The sequence below is a fragment of the Buteo buteo genome, chromosome 15, assembly GCF_964188355.1.
Source record: "Buteo buteo chromosome 15, bButBut1.hap1.1, whole genome shotgun sequence".
NCBI classification, from domain to species: Eukaryota; Metazoa; Chordata; class Aves; order Accipitriformes; family Accipitridae; genus Buteo; species Buteo buteo.
This window is the reverse complement of record NC_134185.1, coordinates 10713483-10735808: the sequence shown is the minus strand read 5'-3', so window position 1 is coordinate 10735808 and position 22326 is coordinate 10713483. Positions and strand designations below refer to the sequence as shown.

General features: G+C 42.6%; 1 protein-coding gene across 1 annotated transcript in view; it reads right to left on the bottom strand.

The window, feature by feature from the left end:
- Positions 1–23: 23 nt before the first annotated feature.
- LOC142039894 (hormonally up-regulated neu tumor-associated kinase-like) overlaps positions 24–22326 on the bottom strand; it is an 85681-nt gene continuing 63378 nt past the window's right edge. The window contains exon 12 of the mRNA XM_075047020.1: positions 24–360. Within this exon, the coding sequence (XP_074903121.1) occupies positions 24–360 (337 nt within the window). The remainder of the gene's footprint in view (positions 361–22326) is intronic.

Sequence of the window (22326 nt, the reverse complement as noted above, 5' to 3'; positions counted from 1 at the left end):
AGCCCGCTCCACCGCCCCCTGCCTCAGCGGTCACGGGCGTGGGCCTCCCCGCGGGGGTGGATCGCTGCGGGCAACAGTCGACTCACCCTTCCCGGCGGTGAGTCCCGGCGCCCCAGCTGGCAACGGGCGAGGCGGAGCGTCGTGTGGCTGGGAAGGGCGATGGCTCTGCGTAACGCGAAGCACCGCGGCTGCGAGCCGCGGCAGGGCGCCCGGGCGGCGGAGGGAGAGCCTGCCCCTCGGGGGGCCTTTCCCCCGACCTCCCTGAGAGGGGGCTCCGGCTCTTCTCGTGGCTCGGTCTCGCCACTGCTGCCTCCTTCCTGCAGCCCGGGGTGACCGGGCGTCCGCGGCGGAGGCTGAAGCCTCGGGACGGAATGTCAGGCGGGAGCGTTAGTGTGAAACTTCACGAGGCGGTGTTTGGCTAACTGGGGGACGTGGGCAGCGGAGAGGAAACAGCAGGAGGTTTTCCCTTCCCCGCCTCTAGCGGGGGAACTGCTGCTCCCTCCTTGCGGGGCTGGTGCCGGGGCGGGAGCGGCCGCCGGGCAGAGCCGGACCCGGGGCGGGCAGCGGCGGGAGCCTCTCGCCCGCCTCGGCTGCCTCAGCGCCCCCGCCTCCTCCTGCCCTCGCCTCGGAGCACCCCCTCGGCCCCCTTCGGGATGGAGAAACCCCTGAGGGACAAGAGGTTGAGTAGTTTTTCCTCCAGAAGGAGGCAAAACTAGCGGTAGGAACCTCCGTCTGCAAGGGAGCCGCTGTGAGGTGCGAGGGACGCGGCGGGCGCTTCCCCTCTGAGGCCGCGGCTGGGCCTGCCTCGGGCGCGGGTCTGGGGAGGGAGAGAGCCCTCACGGGTCCGGGGGAGCTCCCGGCAGCATGCCCTCTCCCGTGGGGGCTAGCCAGGCTGCTGGGCTTCACACAGGAGGGCCAGAGATCTCTAGAAGTGGGTGTTGCTGAGGAGATGCCTCATATTCCTGATCAGTGTCGGGATAATCCCAGTCTGAGTCTGCCGATTGTCATCCCAGGTGGAAAAGGGACGCTCCAGTCGTAATTCCCAAGTATTGCCATATTTCAAAATATTTAGGGTTCTGCAGTGGGTGTAAAAATGGAGTAAAAGCTGGCACGGAAAAGGCTTGCCGCTGGTCTCTCATCGGAAGCTGTTATCTTCTGCTTTACTTGTCAGAGAGAAAATCTAAAAATGACATTTGGTTTAGGTTACAAAAAATAACAGATAAAGTAGCTGTGAGAGAGCTGAGTTTGTGTGTCTCTCTTTGCTAACAGAGTGCAACAGACCTACGAACAAAATGGCAGCTGCCTTTGCACATCAGCAGCAGCGATAGAAAAGTAGGGAAAATGCACACAGCTGTCTGCTCCCCAGCTACATCGCTTGATGCTATCCATCCTCCTTTGCAAGTCTAAGGTATTGGGTTTTGCACTGAAACTTGTGGATGTTTGCATTTGTAACTTACTAAACAATGTGCAAATCTTAGTATTTTGCCTGACTGTTTTTAAGGGTATTCAGGTGGTCAGGCTAGTATTAACCCTAAGATGCAGTTTATGAATATTATAACGGTTTGGATACTGCAAATCTGTATTTTTTTTCCAGTGTATAATAGAGAAAGTGTGCAGTTGATACCAGTTCAGAGAGATTTTGTCTCACCAAAGGCGTTAGCTTCAGTCCTGCTACTCCTTCAGTTAAAGGGAGAGACATGAATCTATTATGTAGTGGGCATAGTAGTTGTCTTCACAGACAGCTCTAAGTCTGTGGCTCCCTTCCAGGTACCAGCTCTGTTTTGAAAGGACAGTTGATACTGCAGGTGATAAAATTTAAAATTATAAGCACCACTGAGATGCTGAATACCTGAAGGACAGGTAAAGTCACAGGTGAGGGGAAAAAATAAATTGATTTCCTGTTTTCTCACAGTTCCATTGTAGATGTGATGTTCTAAGGATGTAAGTGAGGCAAGGTGTGTAGAGAGAGTTAACATGTTTTATTAGGTTAGCTTATACAGTTGGAAAAATATGTACAAGCTCTTGGGCGCATAAGCACTTCTTAAGAGAGGTTGCCTGTTTTTTCCAGTCATATCCTGTTTTCTGATATTCAGCTGAATATCTGAATTTCTGGGTGTCTGAATTTGTCAGAGCCTTTCAGGGCCTTTCTTGGAGCCTATTGTAGAAATTCTCTAATTTATGTCTGAAATTTCTTTCAACTTATTTCTTTTAAAACTAGATATATGCATAAGCAGTGCTCTGATTGCATCCCTAGTATGTCTGTGTGCACCCCTAAGTAGCAATATAAATAACTGAAATGGAAAGAGAAATATGCAAAAAATTATTTCCAACAAAACAAGGTTGGTTATCAAAATATTTAAGCATACAGAAGACTGTGAATGTATAGTGCAGGAAGTGAGAACATTTTGTGTTGTGTAGACAATTTAGGATGTGCCACTTTCCAGTCAACTCTTACTTCCCAGTAATAGATACTAACCATCAGAGGGCACTCCTGATCCTACAAAGAAATAATGTGGTTTGCTAGAACAATAGTGAACAGTCAGACTTTCCTAATCTGGAAACATGCTTTACATGATTTATATCCCATTGGCATCTGGATTATGAGTCAACAGATGATAAAATCAGATATTTATGACACCTCCATTTACCACCCTTTACAGCACAGTGCTAAATACTGTATAACTGATGCACTTGATTTAAAAGTCACTTGCAGCATAGTAGTTCTAGTGATTTCTTCACAATTTAATATGGTACTTAGCTCAGGCTGTGGAGGAAGTTTGCTAAAAGAAATTATTAACAATAGGGCCTGTGTTTCTTTAGCAATGTCCTTAGCGTCCATATAAGAGTGTTAGTCCGGGTCAAAATGCTGTGTCTGGTATAGTATAGTATGTTCTTACTAACATTCACCTAGGAGCAGCTTATTTGGCTGTGAGAGGAGAGGCAGTCAGATAGGTTAGGTGTGTGCTTAGTAGAGAAGTGTGGTGAGCTTTAATATTTCCTTTCATACAGTCTTACACCCCTGCAAATTTTGCCTTATATGTCCTTTTGTAGGATAGTCTTTTTTTTTTTTTCCTGTGAGAAACATTCATAAAGTATGCATTTCTTTTTTTTCAATGCAGTTGTATCCTCTGTTTGAAAGGGAGCACTTTTTTTCTCCTTGCAAAAGCAAAACCTTGAAAACAGCTCAATTTCTGAGTTTATAACAGAATACTTACAAAACCAACAAATGAACTACCAAACCTTTCCCCCCACCTTTAAGATGCTTTGCATATTGTTTACCAATGTTTTATAAGCCCTGATAGCAACCCCTGACTCTTAGGACAGGCATGGAAAGTGGGGGGAACCTGTCATACCTTTTCTTTTTTTCCCCAGCCTCAGCCCCACAGCATATTAGCATGTTTATCCTTGAGAATAGGCAACTTCATGCAATTGTTTATACACACTCTCATTTTAACAGTGCAAGAAATAGGAGCGTATCCAAGCAGGGGGAACAGCAAGCACTGCTTAACATGTATGATTGAAGACCTCAGCGGTAGGGTTCTCGTTTGGTCTCTGGTCTGGGCTCTGTATTTGTCCCAGTGTTTCCATCTGTGCTTTGTCTGACACTGATGCTGGTACTTGAACCTGGCAAAAGATTTCCATTTTAACAGGCAGATCCTGTTGCATAGTTTGGACTGTGTGTTCAGAGATCTGTTGTGCCATTCAGTTTAGCTCCAGTACTCTGCTATTTGAGCTTCATTGTCCATGTGGTTTCAGCAGTGTTGAAATTGCTCTATGCTGCTGTGATGGTGCAAACAGGGTTGACATCTAGCTTAACTCAAAATCCCAAGTCCCAGCCCAAATCAATTGGTCTCCAGAAGAGTTCTGGAGAGAATTTGCTGGCTTTTGCCACTGCCATCCTGTGTCAGCTGATGGCTGGAAAGCTAACATACAGAGGCAGTTTCAGAGTTTTTAAGTTGCCTGGAGTACAAGAGGGAATGTTGTCTCCTTCGTATGGCCATAATAAGCTTATTAAATTAGATTTTACTTTTCTAGAATTCATTTTGCATGCTAAGGCAATGGGCAAATAACACAAAAGAGCTCCGATTACTTTTTACTGTCTCATATAGATGACAGAAATACCAGTATAAGAGTAGAGTTGGGTTTTTTTATGACTAAAACCATCTTGTTCCCTGTATGTAACTTACTGTTGAGTACTTGGGGTTTTAGGAAGTAGTGCTGTGGAGTCAGTTCTCTGTTTACACTGTAGATTCAGAAATGCTTTTAACTAAGCAAATTCATCCAGAGCTTTTCTATGGCTTGTTAAAATGTCTTCACTGATAGCAAGAATATGAAAACAAAGTGTGGGTTGGGAGGACTTAAGGGAGGACATGCCAAAGGTTGATTTCTCTTCGGCAGGTCAAATGTTTCCAAGCTGGGAACAAGATACATTTTTAATGGCTTGGCACACTTAGGGGGAGCTGCCTGAGGTGTGTGTGTGTGTATACGCTGCACTCCCAAAGGTTTACTGGAAGCTTGTAGGCACAGATAGCCTGGACTGGGTGAGCTTTTGCTGGATCAGGGGTGCATGATGGCCAAGGTGAGCAGAGTTGAGCAGTTGGCACCTGTTGGCAGGATACTTGGACTCTTTGCTTCAGGCTGCAGTCAGATACCTAAATCCCATCTCAGCCCCTCTGCCTAGTCTATGGGGAGCTGGGCAGCTCTGATGGCATCTGGAGAGCAACCCAGAGAGTCTAAACAAGACGCTGAGCAGGGAGATATCTAAAGGAACAGGGAAGAAGAGTTGGTTTTGGTCAATAGGAAACATGGACTGAATGTCCCTACATGCGGAGAACTGAGATTTGGGTGGAATCAAGGAATATGGTTCTTCTGTTCAGTAGTTGTCTCTTCCACGTCAAGGAGGGAAGTACACAGCTTAACTGTTGATGAAGAGGCCAAAACCTGTCTTGCTACTTGTGAGAGGGTTAATACCCAACATGTCTCAAGATCCAGGCAGTCAGGGGCCAAGAACTGATGTGGACCATTAAGCTTTGTGTGATTAGAAAAGCACAGCCCTCCTGTTTTGACGTCATTTCTAACCTTCCCTGAGAAGGACAATACAACAGGTTTTCTGTGGTTCAGACTTGCAGATTACTACATATTTGTTTTTGACTTTTTTTTTTCCCACCCATGGGAAATTATGACAGAGAGCAATTGTAATTACTTGGCTGGAAAATAACTTTAAACTTCTGGTGTTGACTGTCTGTTTCGAAAGTATTTCTCTTATCAGTGTCTCCTTTTTTTTCATATTTTCCTCACACTTTCACAAGATTTATTAAATGCCCGTCTGCTGGAAAGAGTTCTGCAGGGATTTCTGCTCCTCTTAAATCAAGGGCAGCAGTCATAGGACTTACACTGCATCTGATCATAGGACTGGTTTTTATATTGCCTTGAAATGATCCATTCATGGGGAAAAATGTTCCAGGAATAATGAGATTGTTTGAAATTCAGATATAAAGTCCATCTGAGAATGGACTTCAAGCGAGGCATTTGGGTGTGGTGATGGCAGCCATTATAGCCCCCACAATCTGCTATCCCCTGCTGACCCCAGAGCAGAGATAACTGAAGAGAGGTGTGGGGACACACCAGTTTTTGCCATCTCAGCACTAGGGGTGGTTGCTTCTGGGATTGGGGAAAGGCACACAGTGAGGTACTGGTGTCTTCAACTGCCTCAGCTGGGCCTGGCAGAGCTGATCCATAGAGCCCACAGAGAGTAAAGGGGTTGTTCAGTGACAATCTTTCAAGCAACCCTAATAAAGCTGAGATCATCCTGTTCTTCAGTACTACAGAAGTGATGCCTGAGGTTGGTTGAAACATTGGGAGTGTAGAGATGCTGGAGAGGGCCTAGTGGAGGGCTACCAGGGTGGTCAGAGGCCTGGAGGACATGCCCTTCAGGGGACGGTGAAGGGAGCTGTACTTGTAGAGCCTGGTGAGGAGGCAGCTATGGGGCAGTCTAATAGCCTGCAACTGCTTGAAAGCAAGCTATGGAGAAGATGAAGCCAAACCCTTCTAGATGGCTTCAGGTGGAAAAAAAAGGGACCACAGCATCAACTTGTGGCTTTGCAGGTTAGAATGGAAATTAGAAAAAACTTTTGCCTTTGGAGAGTAGTGCAGGATTGGAGGAGGCTACCCAGACAGGAGGTGGAATGTCTGTTCCTGAAGGTTTTCAGGACTTGACTAAACAAAACCATGGCTGACTTGGTCTGGTGCTAGTGATAGTCCTGCAGGCAGGCAGGCAGTTGGACTATATGACCTCCAGAAGACCCCCCAACACCAACGTTTCCATGATTGTATGAAAGATGTAAAGATTTTTTTCAAGTTTGACTTTAAAATAACATTGTTTTCAAGCAACTTAGAAGACGTGATTTTCTATATTAAAAATGATAGGCAAAAGTGTTCACAGAAAACTTACAAAACTGCTTTTCAGTGTTTTAAACAATGCTAGTGCAGCTGTAGGCTTTGCTAAAAAATTATTTTCTTTTCAAATAGTCTTTAAAAATGAAGTTTTGTCACTTAATTCACATAAAATAACTCCTTTACTTTTCATACCACTGAATAAGCACTGTAGTTGATTAGCTACATCTCCTTATGCAGCATGAATAGCTGCTGCACATGTATGTGTGTGTGTATATATAGGATATCTCTGAAAAGCATAAACGCAAACATTTTTTCACTCAGCAGACTGCTAGCTCTCAGTTGTCACCTCATAACTATAAATAATAGCTTTGGAGCTAGGTATATTTCAGACAGAGGCACAGAAAGAGTGAGCAAATAGAGTTATTTTTTTCCGTATCATTGGCACACCATTGTTCCGCTGTGGTCAGTGGTAGGATGTACAAACAGTATTTCAGATTCCATAGGAACCTGTTTTGTATTTATGCTAGGCCAGCGTCATGTGTTACTCAACCGACCGGAGGGATGGGAATGATAACCAGCAGCTTGCTTGGGCAAGAAGGAAGAGGTGCTCTTCCATAGTTAATAAAGAGGCAGGAACTTGAAACAAAATCGGACTAAGATATATGTTTTTAGAACTCGAATTTGCCTACGTCAGCTAAGTTTTGTCATGGCAAAAGTGCAAAGAGGAATGTGGGAATGCTTTCACCAGGTTGTCTTCATCTGAAAAAACAAAGCAAGAAAGTGAGCAAATTTTGACCAGAAATTGAACGTTAGCCACTTCTGTGAGTCTTTAAATGTTAACATCTATGGAAGTAACACTATATTGCTGTGGCTTTTCCTCAGTGCATTTGCAGGAAATGCCAAACAGTAATGCTCTCCAGTTTAAAACATGAGAGTCATGTGACAAAAGGAAAATGCACGTGTAAAGCTGATGACTGGGCTTTTACAATCTATTTTCTGCCTGCTTTAATAAATTTTAATGAAGAAATTAGCTTTTTTTGGTTTGTTGAAGTCAGCTTTTTGTGTAATTTATGTGGTGTGGTAACTGCTACTGTGGCATCACTGGAGAAGAGCGGCACGGTGGTTGCATACAGCAGTACTCTGGCAATGTCCTGCTGCTCAGACGCACCCCAGTTTGCTGCTGTCACATAAGGGTGTTTTAAAGAGAGCCATCATTTACAGATTCCACCTAAAGAAGTTTTCAGCTGGACCTGCAGTGCGTCTTTATGACCATTTCCTCCACCACATATTTATCCTCAGAGAATTACAAAATGTAGAGACCAAGTGGTTGTTCAGGTTCACTGAAATGCACAGGAAGGATTTTTACCGATAATTTCAAATCCTGTATTAACTGCATGGAAAAAATATTTAATATCATTAGTAATCTGACCGTATAATTCCCCTTGCCACTTCATGGTATATTTTCATGTAGTTTTAAAGAAGGAGAAAGAAGGAGAAGCCATGTTGAATCTGACATAACTTATCTAAAAATTTTGAAGATTTTTCATAATGTTAATCTGCCATCTCAGATTCAGAGAATAATTGTTGTAGATTTCTAAATTTATGTCAGTGCACATTAATGCTTTGCAATTTGCCTACATGAAGTTGGATTGGCAGAGAAAGTGGCTTTTCTGTTGTTACAGTGATGCCCAGTCAGCTGTGCAGTTGATAGGTGGACTACTCAGGTACAGAAGGTCACAAGGAAGTACAGATCCATTGGTTGCACAAAAATTAAGAGCACCATGCACTCTGTTTCAAAGTAAGTTACTTTAAGTGAGGTTTCAGTTAAGATTCAGGTTTATCTTTAAATTTGTTCTTGTGGAAGTTTTCTTACATCAGTAATGAAAAGGCTAAATGACATGCTCAAAAGTTGCATTTCTTATTTTATGCTTTCATTGTTGTTATTAGGAGAGTTCTTCGGGCAAATTACAGTAGAAATTACTGGTGTTTTATAAATGTATCTGTACTTTCCTATTTATTTCAGTACCAAAGGGCCAATGGCAGTTCTGTACAGTAATGCAAGTTCTTACACGCTTAAGTCTGGTCCTGTGTGTATAATAAATGAGATCTACTCTGAAGAATTTGGAAAGCCAGGAGGTTGCAGGGTTAGCCTGCTTTGAAATACCAGGGGACTGAGGCCCTGATCCCCAGTCCGTTCTTATTTGTAAAAGCACTTCAGCACATATGTATCTCTAGGCATGTGTTTAAGACCCATTGACATCAATGAGACTTTAGCTGATGCTTAACCTCTGAGCATATGCTTAAGTTTCCTGCCGAATAAGGAGGGCCTTGAGCATATTCTTAAAAATACCCTGCTGAATTGCTGATCTCTCTCAGGCCTCTAGCCTGCCCCAAATACAAACCTTTACTTGCTTCTCTAGGTCACTTGTTTTGGCTTGGACTTCAGGTTTTTTCTTCTTTAGCATTTCCTTTTCACTCAGCTGGCCAGATCTATTTTCTACAACCCCCATTATCACACACACATGGTGTTCATTATCACTCCACATTGCTCCACATTACAAAGTCGAGTACCCAGTTGACTAATTTAATGCTTTCAGTGAAAGTGCTATCTATTTATAGTTTTCTGCACATTTAAAATCGGGTATGGAAGAAGCTGTTGTCAGTTAAACAAACATATTGTTTATAATCAGGTGCTGTTGGGATACAAGCCTTTCACTATAGTCCTTTCACACTCTTCCACTGTGTGACATTATTACTGCATTAGGTGGGATATTTAAAAGGTCCCCAAAAACCATCGTAGCTTTCCCAGACTTTTGGACAAGTTGTAATTACTGTTGGCCACAGTATTTAGTGCAGAAAATTTTCTTACCAAAAATACTATTTTGTTTAAGCTGAGTTTTTATAGTGTTATTTTATTTCCACTGGAAATTTTCAATTTCCCTGCAGCGAATACATCCAAAAGTGTTTTTCATATTGAATCAATGTTTCAGAATGAAGTATTTTTTAATTATTTTTATTTAGCATGTTGGGGGTTTTGGTGAAAAGATAACAATATTTGAAGTCAAAGTGAAACTAAAACACTCCTTTAAAATTGTCAAAAATTGTTCATGATGAAAACCTACAATTTCAAAGGAAAAAATTCAAATAACGTTTTTTTTCCATAAAACATTTCCCACATGAAAAAATGGTTTTCCATTTACTCCTAGTTAACAATGTAGAATTTACCTGGTGTCTTTTATTACTACCAAGAGAAGCCTGTGAAGGAATGCCCTCAATATGGGCTCACTCTTTCGAATTTTTATGCAGTAGTCGTTGTGTTAGAAGACTGACTGCACCCATCCAAGTCATGGATATGAAAACTCCCAAAATTCATGGGGTCTCAAGGTAAGTGTTTCTTAGGTTTAGTAGAGGCAAATGAGAGCTCCTGAATGTGCCTGAGGCTCAGGGATTTCTGTTAGAATGTAGGATAATCTTAGCAGATACCTGGGCATATGTAAAAGGATAAACATCTCCCAGTTACAACAATTGTCACTTTGGAAATTACTTAAACTTAAAGAATTACTCAGCTGGTTTTTTTTATTATCTTATGTCCACTTTCAGATGTGTACTATTGAACAACCGTGACTAAAAATGGTTTGCCCTGCACATACTGTTTAAATACATTTCTTGGACGAATCAAAAAAAAACACCAATCAGTGAACTGAAACTCAAGCTCATACTCTACTTGTCAAGAGATTCTAGATCCTCATGTTACACCAAAACATAACAAACTGTTAAGACCATTTCATGCTTCGTTGGCTTCACATAAACCAGAAGTACCCAGAAAAAGTTTTCCTCCAACTTTCATTTGTCTGCATCTGAATTTGCCAAAATTCAGACGTTCTGCACGCTTTGCTCTTGGCTTCAGTCACTGCATCTTACTAGTAGGGCAGTGGATTTTGTTTTACTTGCAGGTAAGGAACAGAAGAAACGTTTTTTCATGGAAGCATGGCTGTTGGGGCATAAGGGGGTGTTTGTATTTTACTGCCCACACTGTCCCATGTCGTTAGCTTGCAAGATGACACCCCTGGTCGATGGAGTTTGCAGTATCACCACAGGCATATGGGTCCCGTGCGAGTCCTAGTAGCTGGCACGATCAGAGTGGGGATCCTCCAGGACAGATGGAATCTAACACATATTTTACCAGATTTGAGGACAGACCGGATTCTTAATTCAATGAAAAATTCCTTTTGCCTCATTTTGCTGACTCAGCATATTGTTTGCAGCTGGACCAGAGTGGGGATGCCTGTGTAGAAGAGTTATACGACTTTCTGGCAAAACTAAGTAGTATGGAACTAATTGCAGCCCACCCAAACCTAGCAGGAGGCAGGGTTTTCCTTTCAATTAAAAGCATTCTGCTAGAAGGCAGCACACAAGATCTAATGTGTGTGTTCAGATGAACGCTTAATAACAGCTTTCATAAGCTTTGAAAAAAAAAAGAAGTCTTCAGGAATGAAGTCAAACAGGCAATGGAATTTAAAGAAAAATATTAACTATAGGGTCCAACTCCAAACCAGAAGTTAGGAATATTTTTCCTGACAAGTATTTCTCATCTACTGCAGGGACAGATCTGAAAGAGAAAATAGGAAGGCCAGTATAAATTGGACTGATGTTGTTTGTTAAAATGCCTAAAGCAGGCTGGCACGGCTCTTCTTCACAACCCCCCTTAGCAAATTTTGAACCCTTTGGTTCTTGCAATCTTTTGTCTGTTTGGCAGGTGTAAGACACTGACTCCGTCCTGGTTGTAAGGCAGGGCCAGAGGGTGGGCAATTAGCTCCGAAAACACAGGGAGCTGTGATTTAGGACAAGAATTTTACTGAGGAAAGCTAGGAACAGCTTGGCTCAGTTGACGATTATGTTTGTGCTCTTATTACTCAAATTACCCACAAAACCAACTCATCCCTAGAAGGCTAAAGGATTTGGATTAAGTATGATGGAGGGAAACTCTTCAAAGCATGCTGTCTTGTCTGCCAGGGGGTAAAAATGACGTTTCAAGCTGCCTGCTGCACAAAAGAAGTTGTGAGCAGGGAAGACGGGAATGGAAATGAAGCTGTGGAAGTGCAGGGGGAGATGAACTGATCTCTACTGAAGGACAGGCTAGAAATGGTGATGACTCAATGATTTACTCTCATCAAGTGGGATAGGGATCTTTCACAAAGGGCCAGAAGACAGGGATGGGTAAGAATGGCTAAGGGAGTCTGTGTAGAGCTGGCCTCTGGTGGGAAAGGGGCTAAGGAAGGCCCATGGTGCTGTGAGGTGCTACCAAGGAAGAGCATGAGGTGCGTATGGAAAGTGCTGGCCAGACTGAAGACTAACGTATGTGAAGCTCCCATGCCAGGGTGCTGAGGGAGGAAGGCAGGAGCCTGTGTTCAGGGAAGGGAGAGCAGGAACCTGGTGATAATCTAAAGGTGAGGACCACAGCACTATTGCTGGTCAGGCATGGCCATGGGGAGTGGGAACCAGGGAAAGACTTTGGATCTACTGGAATTTTTGTGGTCCCACTGGAAGGACCTGGGCTATTCTGCCATCATAAACAGCCATTCTTCCCCTCCGATGGTGAGCGTTATTTGGGGCATTGTATGGAGAACCTCTCTTCCTCCTCTTTTAGAAATGTATGTGGGTTTGGTTGGTGGTTTTTTTCATGTTTTTGGGTGCTAAGTGAAAAGTCCTTGCTATCTACTGTGGACCTCTGGCTGCCCGTCTTTGAGGATTTGTATTTGAATAAGGATTATTTTCCATCCAGTATTAACGGAGAAAGATGTGACCTTGGTATTGTGGTGCAAGTTGCAAAAATAATTTCTGCTTGCTTGGTAGCTCCATCCTTTGAAGTATCCAGATTCTCTCAGGGGTGTATGTGACCTCACCTTCTAGTTACCAAACTTTTCCAAATGTCGGATTACACTCAACACCAGATTAGGAATGTGCTTGACATTTCTTTATAAGGTGCAGGAAAATATCTGGGTAGAGATGAAAGCAGATACAAGTGTAACTAGGATATTGGAATAAATTATATATTGCTACTATTACACTTCTCTTCCTGTGCTTCAGCCTACCTTTGTGTTGGAGCTTTGGCTAACATTCAGTTGTCTGCATACTTTCTGAGAACTCATGAGAAAATTGTTCCGTACAAGTCCAAATCACCTCAGAAAAGGGACTGCAATGATTTGCTCTGTAGCATTCACATTCAGAAACAAACTGTCAGACTACTTTTACGCCATTGTTTATTTACATCCGCATCTTAAGTTACAGGTGGCATTGCTGGCGCAGTAGGGTTGGCAGTTTGATGACTATGGACTACTGAAAATGCTGGTACAGTGTTTGATTCTGCTGCTATTTGTATCCAAAACTGATGTGTGGAAAACTGTAGACCAGCACCTGAAAATGCCCCCAAACAATTTTGTTATAAATACATAAATATGATGAATATTTACAGAAGACTGAATGGTTGATCATATACCTCAGCAAGATGTGTCATCTGTCCTTCATGGATAAACATTCTTAAAACACCGAGACAAAACTTCACAATTTGGAATAGGAAAGAAACAGAAGTTTGCTGGGAGGTATGCAGGGCTAGTCTATAGGGATGTTCAGCTCTGGTCATGACATGAAGAATAGAGGCATCATCAAGATAATAATCTCTGCACATTCAATATTTCTTATTCATTCTTATTCAATAGCATTCCTATGGAGCATTCAGTATTCTTTTGGCATGGCTTATGTTAATACATTGTTGGTTTTCTTAGACAGAAGGGGTCTTAGTATTTATCATAATTTTAACTTGTTTAAAGGAGTTCAATTCAATGAGCAGAAAAATAAACTAGGTGTGTCTGTTGAATGACATATGCTGGTTTGTTTACTTTTCTTAGTATGTTTTGTACCTAGTTGCTGCTCTTACTTTTTTCCTGAACAGTCTCCCATTTCCAGCTGGGGGTTTATAATGACAATGTCATTAATCTCATGTGTCTTGACCTCACTTCTGTATTTGACCCTTAGTTTTGGCATTTATAAAAATGGCCGTTGCGTGTACCTTCTCCTCACCAAGTGCTGCTCCACTTTTCTCTCTTGGGAAGTTCTTTTTCTCTGGCCACTGTCTGATTACTTTCAGCAAACCATCACTCCTGTCTTTCATTCTGCTCTTTACACAGAGCAATGCACGTGTTCTCTCTGCCATTTTCAGGCTCTTTTTTCCTTTCTTTATGGCGTAGTAGGGTTGTCTGATTGTGTGCAAGTATGCTGTTTTAACTTTGCATGGTATCTTACTCAGAATTAGTGTTCTTAATGCGGCTGAGTTTGTAGCTGCTCATTCACTCTGCTCCCTTCACAGTTCTTGAATAGCTGAGTCCCTTTGCCAAGCCTCAAGTCTCTCCTGCCAGCATCACTTCAGTCCAGTGGTCTGCCTTGGCTTGATACTGCTTAGTATCTCCCAAGGAAGAACTTGTGACCTGTGGACCTCTTTGATCGTTCAAATGTCTTTTTTGCTTCCTTCCAAATCATTACAGCCCCACTAGTATATTCAGAGCCCTTCTTGTCCTCCAGCAGACTAGTGGGAATGTAATGGCAAATTAGCTGGATTCAGTACTGGTGCTATTCTGTCTGTGTTGATACCAGTCTGTCTTACCACTTCATCTGCTGCACTCACCTAGGGACTCCCAGCAGGTTAGTTTATAACACAGAAGCGAAAGATAGAGAAGACCTTAAGATGAATAACATTGGAGTTAGAAGACTGATATTAAAGGCTGAGTAGTACTTTTGATTTAAATGTTAACTCTTCTGATAATTTTGAAACCTGCATGTTTCTTTGGATCACCTTGTGCTATGCTTTATCTCATGAGGCTTTAGATACAATCTTGATTTCTAAACTGAGGGTTGTTTGAGCGAGGGGTTCCCAAGAGCTTCTTAACAAGTAAAAGCAATTTATGAAATGACCAGGTGGCCACAGTGGGTTTTTTCCTTGTTTTTGGGAGAAGTGATGGGGGTCACACACGTGCATCTGAGATTCGTGCAGTGCCTGTGGTCTTACCCTGAATGATCCCTGTCAATTGTCAGTTAGTCCTGCACATGCAATAGAGACTGAAGCATCTACACACAATAGGACTAGGCAAAATGCTTTGCAGCCAGCCTATTCTTAGGAAAGTGGGTGGCTCAAGGGCATGTTCTGTGGTCACTGAACCTGCAAGAAACCTGTACGGGGAAAGCTGAAACCTATCACTGGCAGAAACCTGAGACTGTCGGTGGGCCTGTTGTTATTGTTGACCTCTGTCTGTAAGGGATTATGTTTTCGTTTTGTTTTTACTATTGGGCAATGTGCCCTACTAATCTATAGCTAATTCAGAAGAGGCTCAAAGGTTTTTTTGGAAGGCAAAGAGATCACATGTTTTCTTGTGCAAGTATTTAAGAATGACTGCTGACTTGTTGCTACTTTTCAAACCTGAGGGAATATTACAGAGAGCACCAATATCTGCCAATCATTTAGCATTGATTAAAAAGATTGGAGATGAAGGACACTTGTGATACTGTAATCACACTTCCTGAATAATGGACCTGGCTGTAATTAAGACCATGGCATTCCTCATACACAACCCTGGAAGTCTGAGATGTTTTGTAAAACTTCTTGATAAGTTGTGCTGGTTCAAAAGTAGGAAATCAGGGGCAGGGATATCGGTGAGAAGGAGCGTGAATCTAGATGGAATTCACAGGCTGCGGTCTAGCGTTTGATCAGGAAGGGGAGATCTTAAGTGTATTGGGAGGACCATGAAGCTATTTGTGGCAGTAGTGGAGGAAGGGGACCAGGATGGGTGTACTCAGATTTTGGGAACTGTTGGGGCTATTCATGTTAGTTAGACCAGTGAGGATAGTCCTCTTCTCAATCTGCATCTAAAGGAGCTGTTCTCTACTGACTATGGAGAGAGCCAAGAGGAATTAGCATCTCTAGGCTAAAATTAGCCTGCCTGAATCATGGAGTAATAGTCTGCTGTAGGAAATGACTGAGAGAGCTCATCTACTCCACCACTTACTCCAAGGCAATTATCTACAACATTTATTGCAGGCATGGATTAAAGCTGTTCTTAAAACTCTTTGTTAATAGATTGGGACTGTTGAATTTCCACTGCACTACCTCCCTAGTCTTGCCAGAGAAAGAATTCTCTAATGTCTAAACTAAACCTCTTTTGCTGTAAATTCAGAACATTCTTGACCAATTTGAAATGAACCATGTTAACGCTAACTGGTTAATCCCATTCACTTTGCACTACTTTATCTTTAAAGTACCATCATCTTTTTGCAAATCAGTCTGTTTTTTTCTAGACTTAAATAGCTTGAGGTCCTTCAATAATTCCAAATTTTCTTCGTATTTCTAGACATATTCTCCAGACTCCCCACAGGAGGCTCACAACTTTTGTAAAGTGCTGTGCCACTATCTGACAGTGAGACATGGACTGGAAGAATTACTGCTTTTTGACAGTGCGCTCATCATTTCTTCTTTAAAGAACTGCCAGTTCTCCTGGACTCTTTTTTTTCCCCTCCGACCTGTTAAAATGGCATTTCTTGATGGCTCTTTTCCTGAAGTCCATTGTCCTTTTTGCTCTTTGCCTCTTTCTCTTCTAAAGAATCCACAGTCACAGTTACACTTCCACCTTCCTTACCCCATCCCTCCCTGCTCCTGGGAGTGGAGCCCAGAGAAGACCTCTCCTTTTTGCCCCAGGATGGACACATTCCAAGAACTTTCTGGGGGGGAGTCAGCTCACAGATCGTAGACATCTAGACATTAAGTACCCAGGCCCGATGTCCAGGCTGTCTCTCCAGTCAGTGGATACATAGGGGCACATCCAGGAGTGATTGACTCCATTCTACAATATCAGCCTAGGATTAATAACTCGTGTCAAGTATTTATCTCTCTTCATTGACTATGAAAGTATTTGAGTATTTGGCCAACTTGGATGAGACAGACCATGCAATATTCCTTTTTCAACTAAAGGTTGGGAAATGAAAATCTTAACAGATTTTGCCAAACGCCAAATTATACAGTTAAGGTAATTTTGATTACGATCATCACAAGCTTTGCTATGTGGATTTCCCAAGTGATCTTATGCTGTGCTCTAATCCAAGACAGTCCCAATAGTCCTGTACCCCTTCTAACATTGTCCAAAGACCTTAAAGCAGCAGGTCTTTCTCTGTTTGGACCTCAGAGAAGGTGTATGTGTGCTTAATATGTAAGACTTTTCCTGTCCCCCCTGCTTGAATGAACTGTAACTGCATATAAATATGCCAATTCTATATATTGTCCAACTAATTATGCCATGTCAATGAAGTCATAATTCTGATCTTAGTATAAGACTTTGGGCTCAATGCTCTTTTTCCCCTTTGTTCATGGAAAAGATACGGTTCAGTGACCACCATCCTCCTTTGGCCTTCTGTAACCTTAGTGTAACTTCATCTTTTATGATTTAAAGTCTCTCCTGCAGGCTGCCCTTGTTTAACCCTACCTTGAGAATTTCAAATTCTAGTCTCTACCAGTTCTGGTTTAAAACTCTGCTCATTATGTCAGCAAGCCAGTGTGCAAAGATATTCTTTGTTACTGGGAAGCTTAGGATGTGAGGGAGGATATTGAGATGGTAGGCCACTGGGGAGAAAGCATGCAGAAGAGGTCAAAACACAAGCCTAAAACTGTTTGACTTTGAAAGTATTTCTCACCAGAAATTTGAAGGACAAAATAAAAAATCAAGTTTCTGTCCAAAATTTTGCAGTTCTGGCAAACCTCTTCACTAAAGTAAAATAAAATGCTGGTTTTTAAAAATGTTAGTCAGCTCACAGGAAAAAAAAATCAGCTTTATTTTAGTAAAACTGGTTTGTTTGTTTGTTTGGGGTTTTTTTGTGTGGTTTGTTCCCAGTCTCTTTCACAATGTGCTGATGCTTAGAGAACTTGACAGTGTAGTAGCGAGGAACTTGATAGCGTATATGAATATAAAAGAAGAGAGTAGAAGTTTCTTACTGGAAATTTTGTATTGCAGAGTAGTTTGAAGCAGGGTTTTTCTTCATTCTAAAATTAGTATGAGTCTGAGAGATCTTATAAGAACAAACCCGCATGCTTGGCAGTGATCTGCATGATTTCCATCCTGCTCCAGTGTGAAATGTCGTGTTCTAGGCAGGCAATGAAATTCCCTAACGCTCTCATTTTTTCCGCTGGCGTCAGAAAAATGGCAAACCTGGTTGCGATTGTACTTCATTAAATAAAATAGCTGTTAAACACTGTTTCAATATATTTCAGTTAATATCCAGTTACTAGAGAACTGGCCCCACCTAATGCATCCCATCAGACTTAAACGGCTTAACAGGTTTAATGTTCTGCATCAATTTCAGAATTTCAGGCGATTGTTCAAATACTGGATTTGCAAGTAAGATATGGGATTATACTGGCCCCTTGTGAAGAGGTGAAGCTGTTTGCAATCTCAGCCTACACGTCACATCAAGCTCTTTGTAACTTTTTCTGTTGCATTCTGAGTGCTTTTAGAGATCATACCACCCAAATCAAGTCTAAACTTATCTGTGAGTCCTGCTCAAGACTGCACCTGGTGGATTCACTGCCACTCTCTTTTGACAGCAGAGGAGCCTGCTGTATCCTCTCTTCTTCTGTATCAGTGGTGGCCATGGGGATCTAGACCCTTTCTGTGCCTGAAAAATTGCTGGACCTGTTGAGAAATGCTGCCAATGGTTTAGTAGACTGCCAAGAATGAGGTTTGTATATATGTGGCAATGAAGGAGAGGTTACTGATGACAGTTATGCAAGTGATGGAGCTGTTCGTTTAACAAATGAGCTCATAAGAACTTGACTTAATGTGTGCAATGTAATAGCGCTTCAGAAAGTAATGTAAAAGTTCACCCATTGATTTCTTTGCTTTAGGTGTTAATGTTGCTTCTCTGTAATTTATGGATATCAGATTTGTAGGTATTCAAACCTGAAGGCTAGCTGTAGATCTGGGAAAGAATACTTTTACAGGATGTCTCCTACAGAACTTGGTCCCTAATTTTGGGAAACAAGAACGTTTAAATATTTTGATATTTATAAATACAGATAGTCTGTAGGTCTGTTCTCTAATCACAGACTAGAAAAAAGCAAGCATTTTTGTGACTTGAGGAAGGTTGAACTTCTGAAAAACAAGTTTTATTTATAAATAGGACTCAGAATAAAGCTCCTTAAGCTGGTTTACTGTAAGACCATGAAGACCAGATCCTCAGCAAATTTGAAAGGTAAATTAACATGGCTTCACTGAAGTCGGAGAAGCTGCATCCATTTATACCAGTTGAGGATGACAATTTTCCGGGGTCTGTATTAATGAAAGGCCTGGAAGTGGGTGGAGGCATGAAATTACTTCAGTATTATTACTTCAGCAAGGCCTTCTGCACATGTTCCTACCATGGGACCACCATGGAGCATTTGTTTGAGGAGCAGTTTCGTCACATCAAACTAAATGAATTTCTGTTGCTGCTCTCAGCATTCAGTCCCATCAAGGGCCCTCACATGGCTGCTCCAGCACACAAGAATGCATTCAGGAAGGAGCTGTGATCAAAGCTCCTTGGCTCTACTGAAAATGGGAGTCTGGACACAGGACCGAGGCGCTTCTGCAGAGCAGCACACCCAGGGTGTGTGCTTGTGGGGGAAGGCAGAGGTGAGCTGAGTACAGCGGACGGGTGTGGATTTCAGTTCTGCTCCAAGTTACGTGTCTTTGCTTATGTTTCCTTCAATGTGAAATTATGTTTATATGTATTTAATTTACTTTAATGATTCACTCTAATTTGTTTTTCTTCATTAGACTTCACAGAAAAAAATCTAAACTGTATATCAAAGGAAAAGCTAAGCCAACTGAACTAAATTGCATGATGGAGGTTTTCCAAGAGTTAGTGACTGACATTAACTGTAGCAGTGGCCTTACTTAATTTTTCAGATTTTTCTGGGGCTAGAGGTAGATCCTGGGTAGTTTCCTGCTTACAGGTTGCAGCAGATATCTCAGCTGGAGTGAGCTCCTCTCTCCCCAGAAATGGAGCTTCTGAACACAGACTGGCAACTGAGCAACTGGTTTCATGAGAGAAAAGCACTACCAGAAGAGTGGTCCCACTCCCACTCCTCCATGTCCAAACCACTTACCTTGGGCTGGCTGTGGGACTGAGACTGCTGGGAGCTGCTTCAACTCACTGAAGTGGCAGAAAACAAGCCCAGCAAAGTGGATGATTTTCTGCTGTGTAGTGAGTTAAATTGCCACAGCAAGGGTCCCATGAGCATCACAGCTAGCACAAGAGAAGGGATGGCATTGCATGGCTGAGAGTAAGAGAGGAGGGAAGGGGAGTGAGACACCCTCTCTAACTCCTTTTGGGAGTCCGCTCAGTTGGCTCTGCTGAACATGTAACTGTAAATTAGTTGCCTGGGGAGTTTGCAGTCAGAGGAGGGAAGTGCCTGATGAATTCAGGTGCCTAAAAGGTTAGGCAGTTCTGGAAAGCAGGCAAAGTGGATCACTGTTGGTGTACGTGGGTTTTAGATGCTGAAGTTCCATCTTTGGCGGGATTTGAGCAAGCCGGATCCCACCCTGAAAGATCTGCTTATAAAACAAACAAACAAAAGAGTTGTTCTGTGTTTTTCACTGGAATGCCACTGACTGTGTTAATGACAATGGGGACCACCAATAGTGTGAACTCCCTGTTCTAATGCAATACTTCCAGGCTTCTTTAAACTGCATTTTATAAGAGGCATCAAAGGCGAAAAAATTCTGCATTAGCTCTATGGGAGCTGCGTGCATACATCAGAGGGCAAATTTGGCCCCCAGTGTTCTCCCTGCAGTGAATTTGAGTCTCTGATAGTATCAGTGCAAGAAGAATAGAGCAGTAGCTTAGGAGGCATGTGGCATTTCCTGGCTCGGTGCAATGGATTCCCCAGCTGAAACCAATAAAATTCAGTTCAGGAAGAATTTTTCAGAAAATCAGTGGTGAAATTGACAGTCTTGAAATGCTCACACAATTCTTGCAGCTGTGGAGTCCTTAAAGTCAATGAGTTCCAGGAAAAATGACAATAGTTCTGGAAACTTTCCCATGACTGCCTCTGGGCAAGCATTCAGAATAGCTCATTTACTCAACGATGCTAATTCATTAATCATTAGAGATACTTTTGTTCAGTTTCCTTTGAAGTTGGCCACAACTTTTCTTTTCTCCTAAGATGAAATGTGGTCAATTATATCCATACATAGATTTAACATGGGGCAGGTTCTTCTCTTTGACAAATTATTTACTAGCTTTGTCAACCCAGACTTCTCACTCTCTGATGTTTCTCAATTGTATATACTGTCCAGAAAATGTTGCAAGTCATCCAGTTTTACTGTATTAGATCGGCTTTTCTTTCAGCTCAGTCCTTAATGTCCTCAGTTGCTGTAGTAAACTTTGATGTGATTGTTCCTTAATTTTCTTATTATAGGACACATCATTTTTTGTGCTCACAGCCAACCGTAGCATTACCCTTTCAAAGGCACGACTAGTCCAGCAGTACCCTTTCTCCAGGATCTGATATGTTTTCACAACCTCCCTTGCCTTTCCTGCCTTTCCTTCCGTTTCTGAGCTGATGAGTGACCAAACTTGAAGCCAGATGGTGTCAACAATACTCCTCTGAGAAGACAGTCTTACCTAGCCCTCCTTTTCTAGCAGCTTGGGCCCTCCAGCACTGTGGCTGGACTGGAAAGAGCTCACTCTCTCTCTCTCTCCTAGTCCTCTTCAGTGTATCTGGCCTCTCCAACAGGCTTTCTCCTCTCCTGCGGGTGAGGTTTCACGAGGCAGCTGAGTCAGCCCACGAACTTGCTGCTGGTGAAAGGGGCAGGCCTGTTCCTGGACACATGCTCCATTTGTCTCCCTTCTGTCATCTCTGGGATGTGTCTGAACCATTAGCTCACTAAAGTGGTGAAAACTATTCACTTTTTCTTGATTTGTTTTGTTTGTTTTGTTGGGTTAGATTTCTGCCAGTTTAGTGAGCTAAATTCACTTTCTAAGGGGTCAAATGAATGCCAGAGCTGGTGAAAGGGAAGGGTAGGTCTCCATAGCTGGCAGCAAGAGAGGGAGCGGAAATGATGTTGGTTAAACTGAGCTGTTTTGAAAAAGGATGGCAGCTGCTGCTGCATTTTGAGTGTTTCTGAGAGCACTTGCTGCATTGAGTGTCTCAGGAGAGACTGAGAGAGAGTGCTTGGTTTGTGGATCTGAACAAGGTTCAGGCCTCAGGGAGGTGTTGAGCTGTTCAGGCAGTTCGTCCTTGTGTGTTTCCCAGTGGTTGTCCAGAAATGAAGTTTGGAGGGCAGAGGGAACTATGGATTTTAGGCATGTGACTTCAGGGGAGAAGTAAGCTTATTTTCGGCTGGTAAAAGGCACTACATGCTGCAATTTTGGACGTTAGTGTCTAAATTCTGTCTAAGGTCTCTTGGCTGTGGGCATTTCTTCCTTCTGTTTAGCCAAGAAAGTTGTGGTGGTGAGGACAGCTGTTACAGTAAGATGTCATACTGGTGCTCAGAGGCTGCATTTGGGCTTGCATTTTTAGCATGTAGCGCTGAAAATGATCCACAAGAGATGCTCAACAAATCCTGCAGTAAGCAAAGGAGCTCTCCACTGATGCTCTGAGATATGGCAGAGCAGAGGAACAAGCTTCCACCTCACTGTAATGTTAGAGACCTCAGTGTGGGTTCTGCTACCCACTGTTTTGGGGAGGGCAGAATTGCCACTGAAAAATAACAGTGTGAGCTCCAAGAAAATCTGTCACTAGCTGGGATCCCAAGTCCTGAAGGTGTCTACATTTTATTTTTAGCTTGTTCTAGATTTCTGCATCTCAACTAGTCACTCAAGGTCAAGAGAAGGAGACAACTAAGGTCACACAAA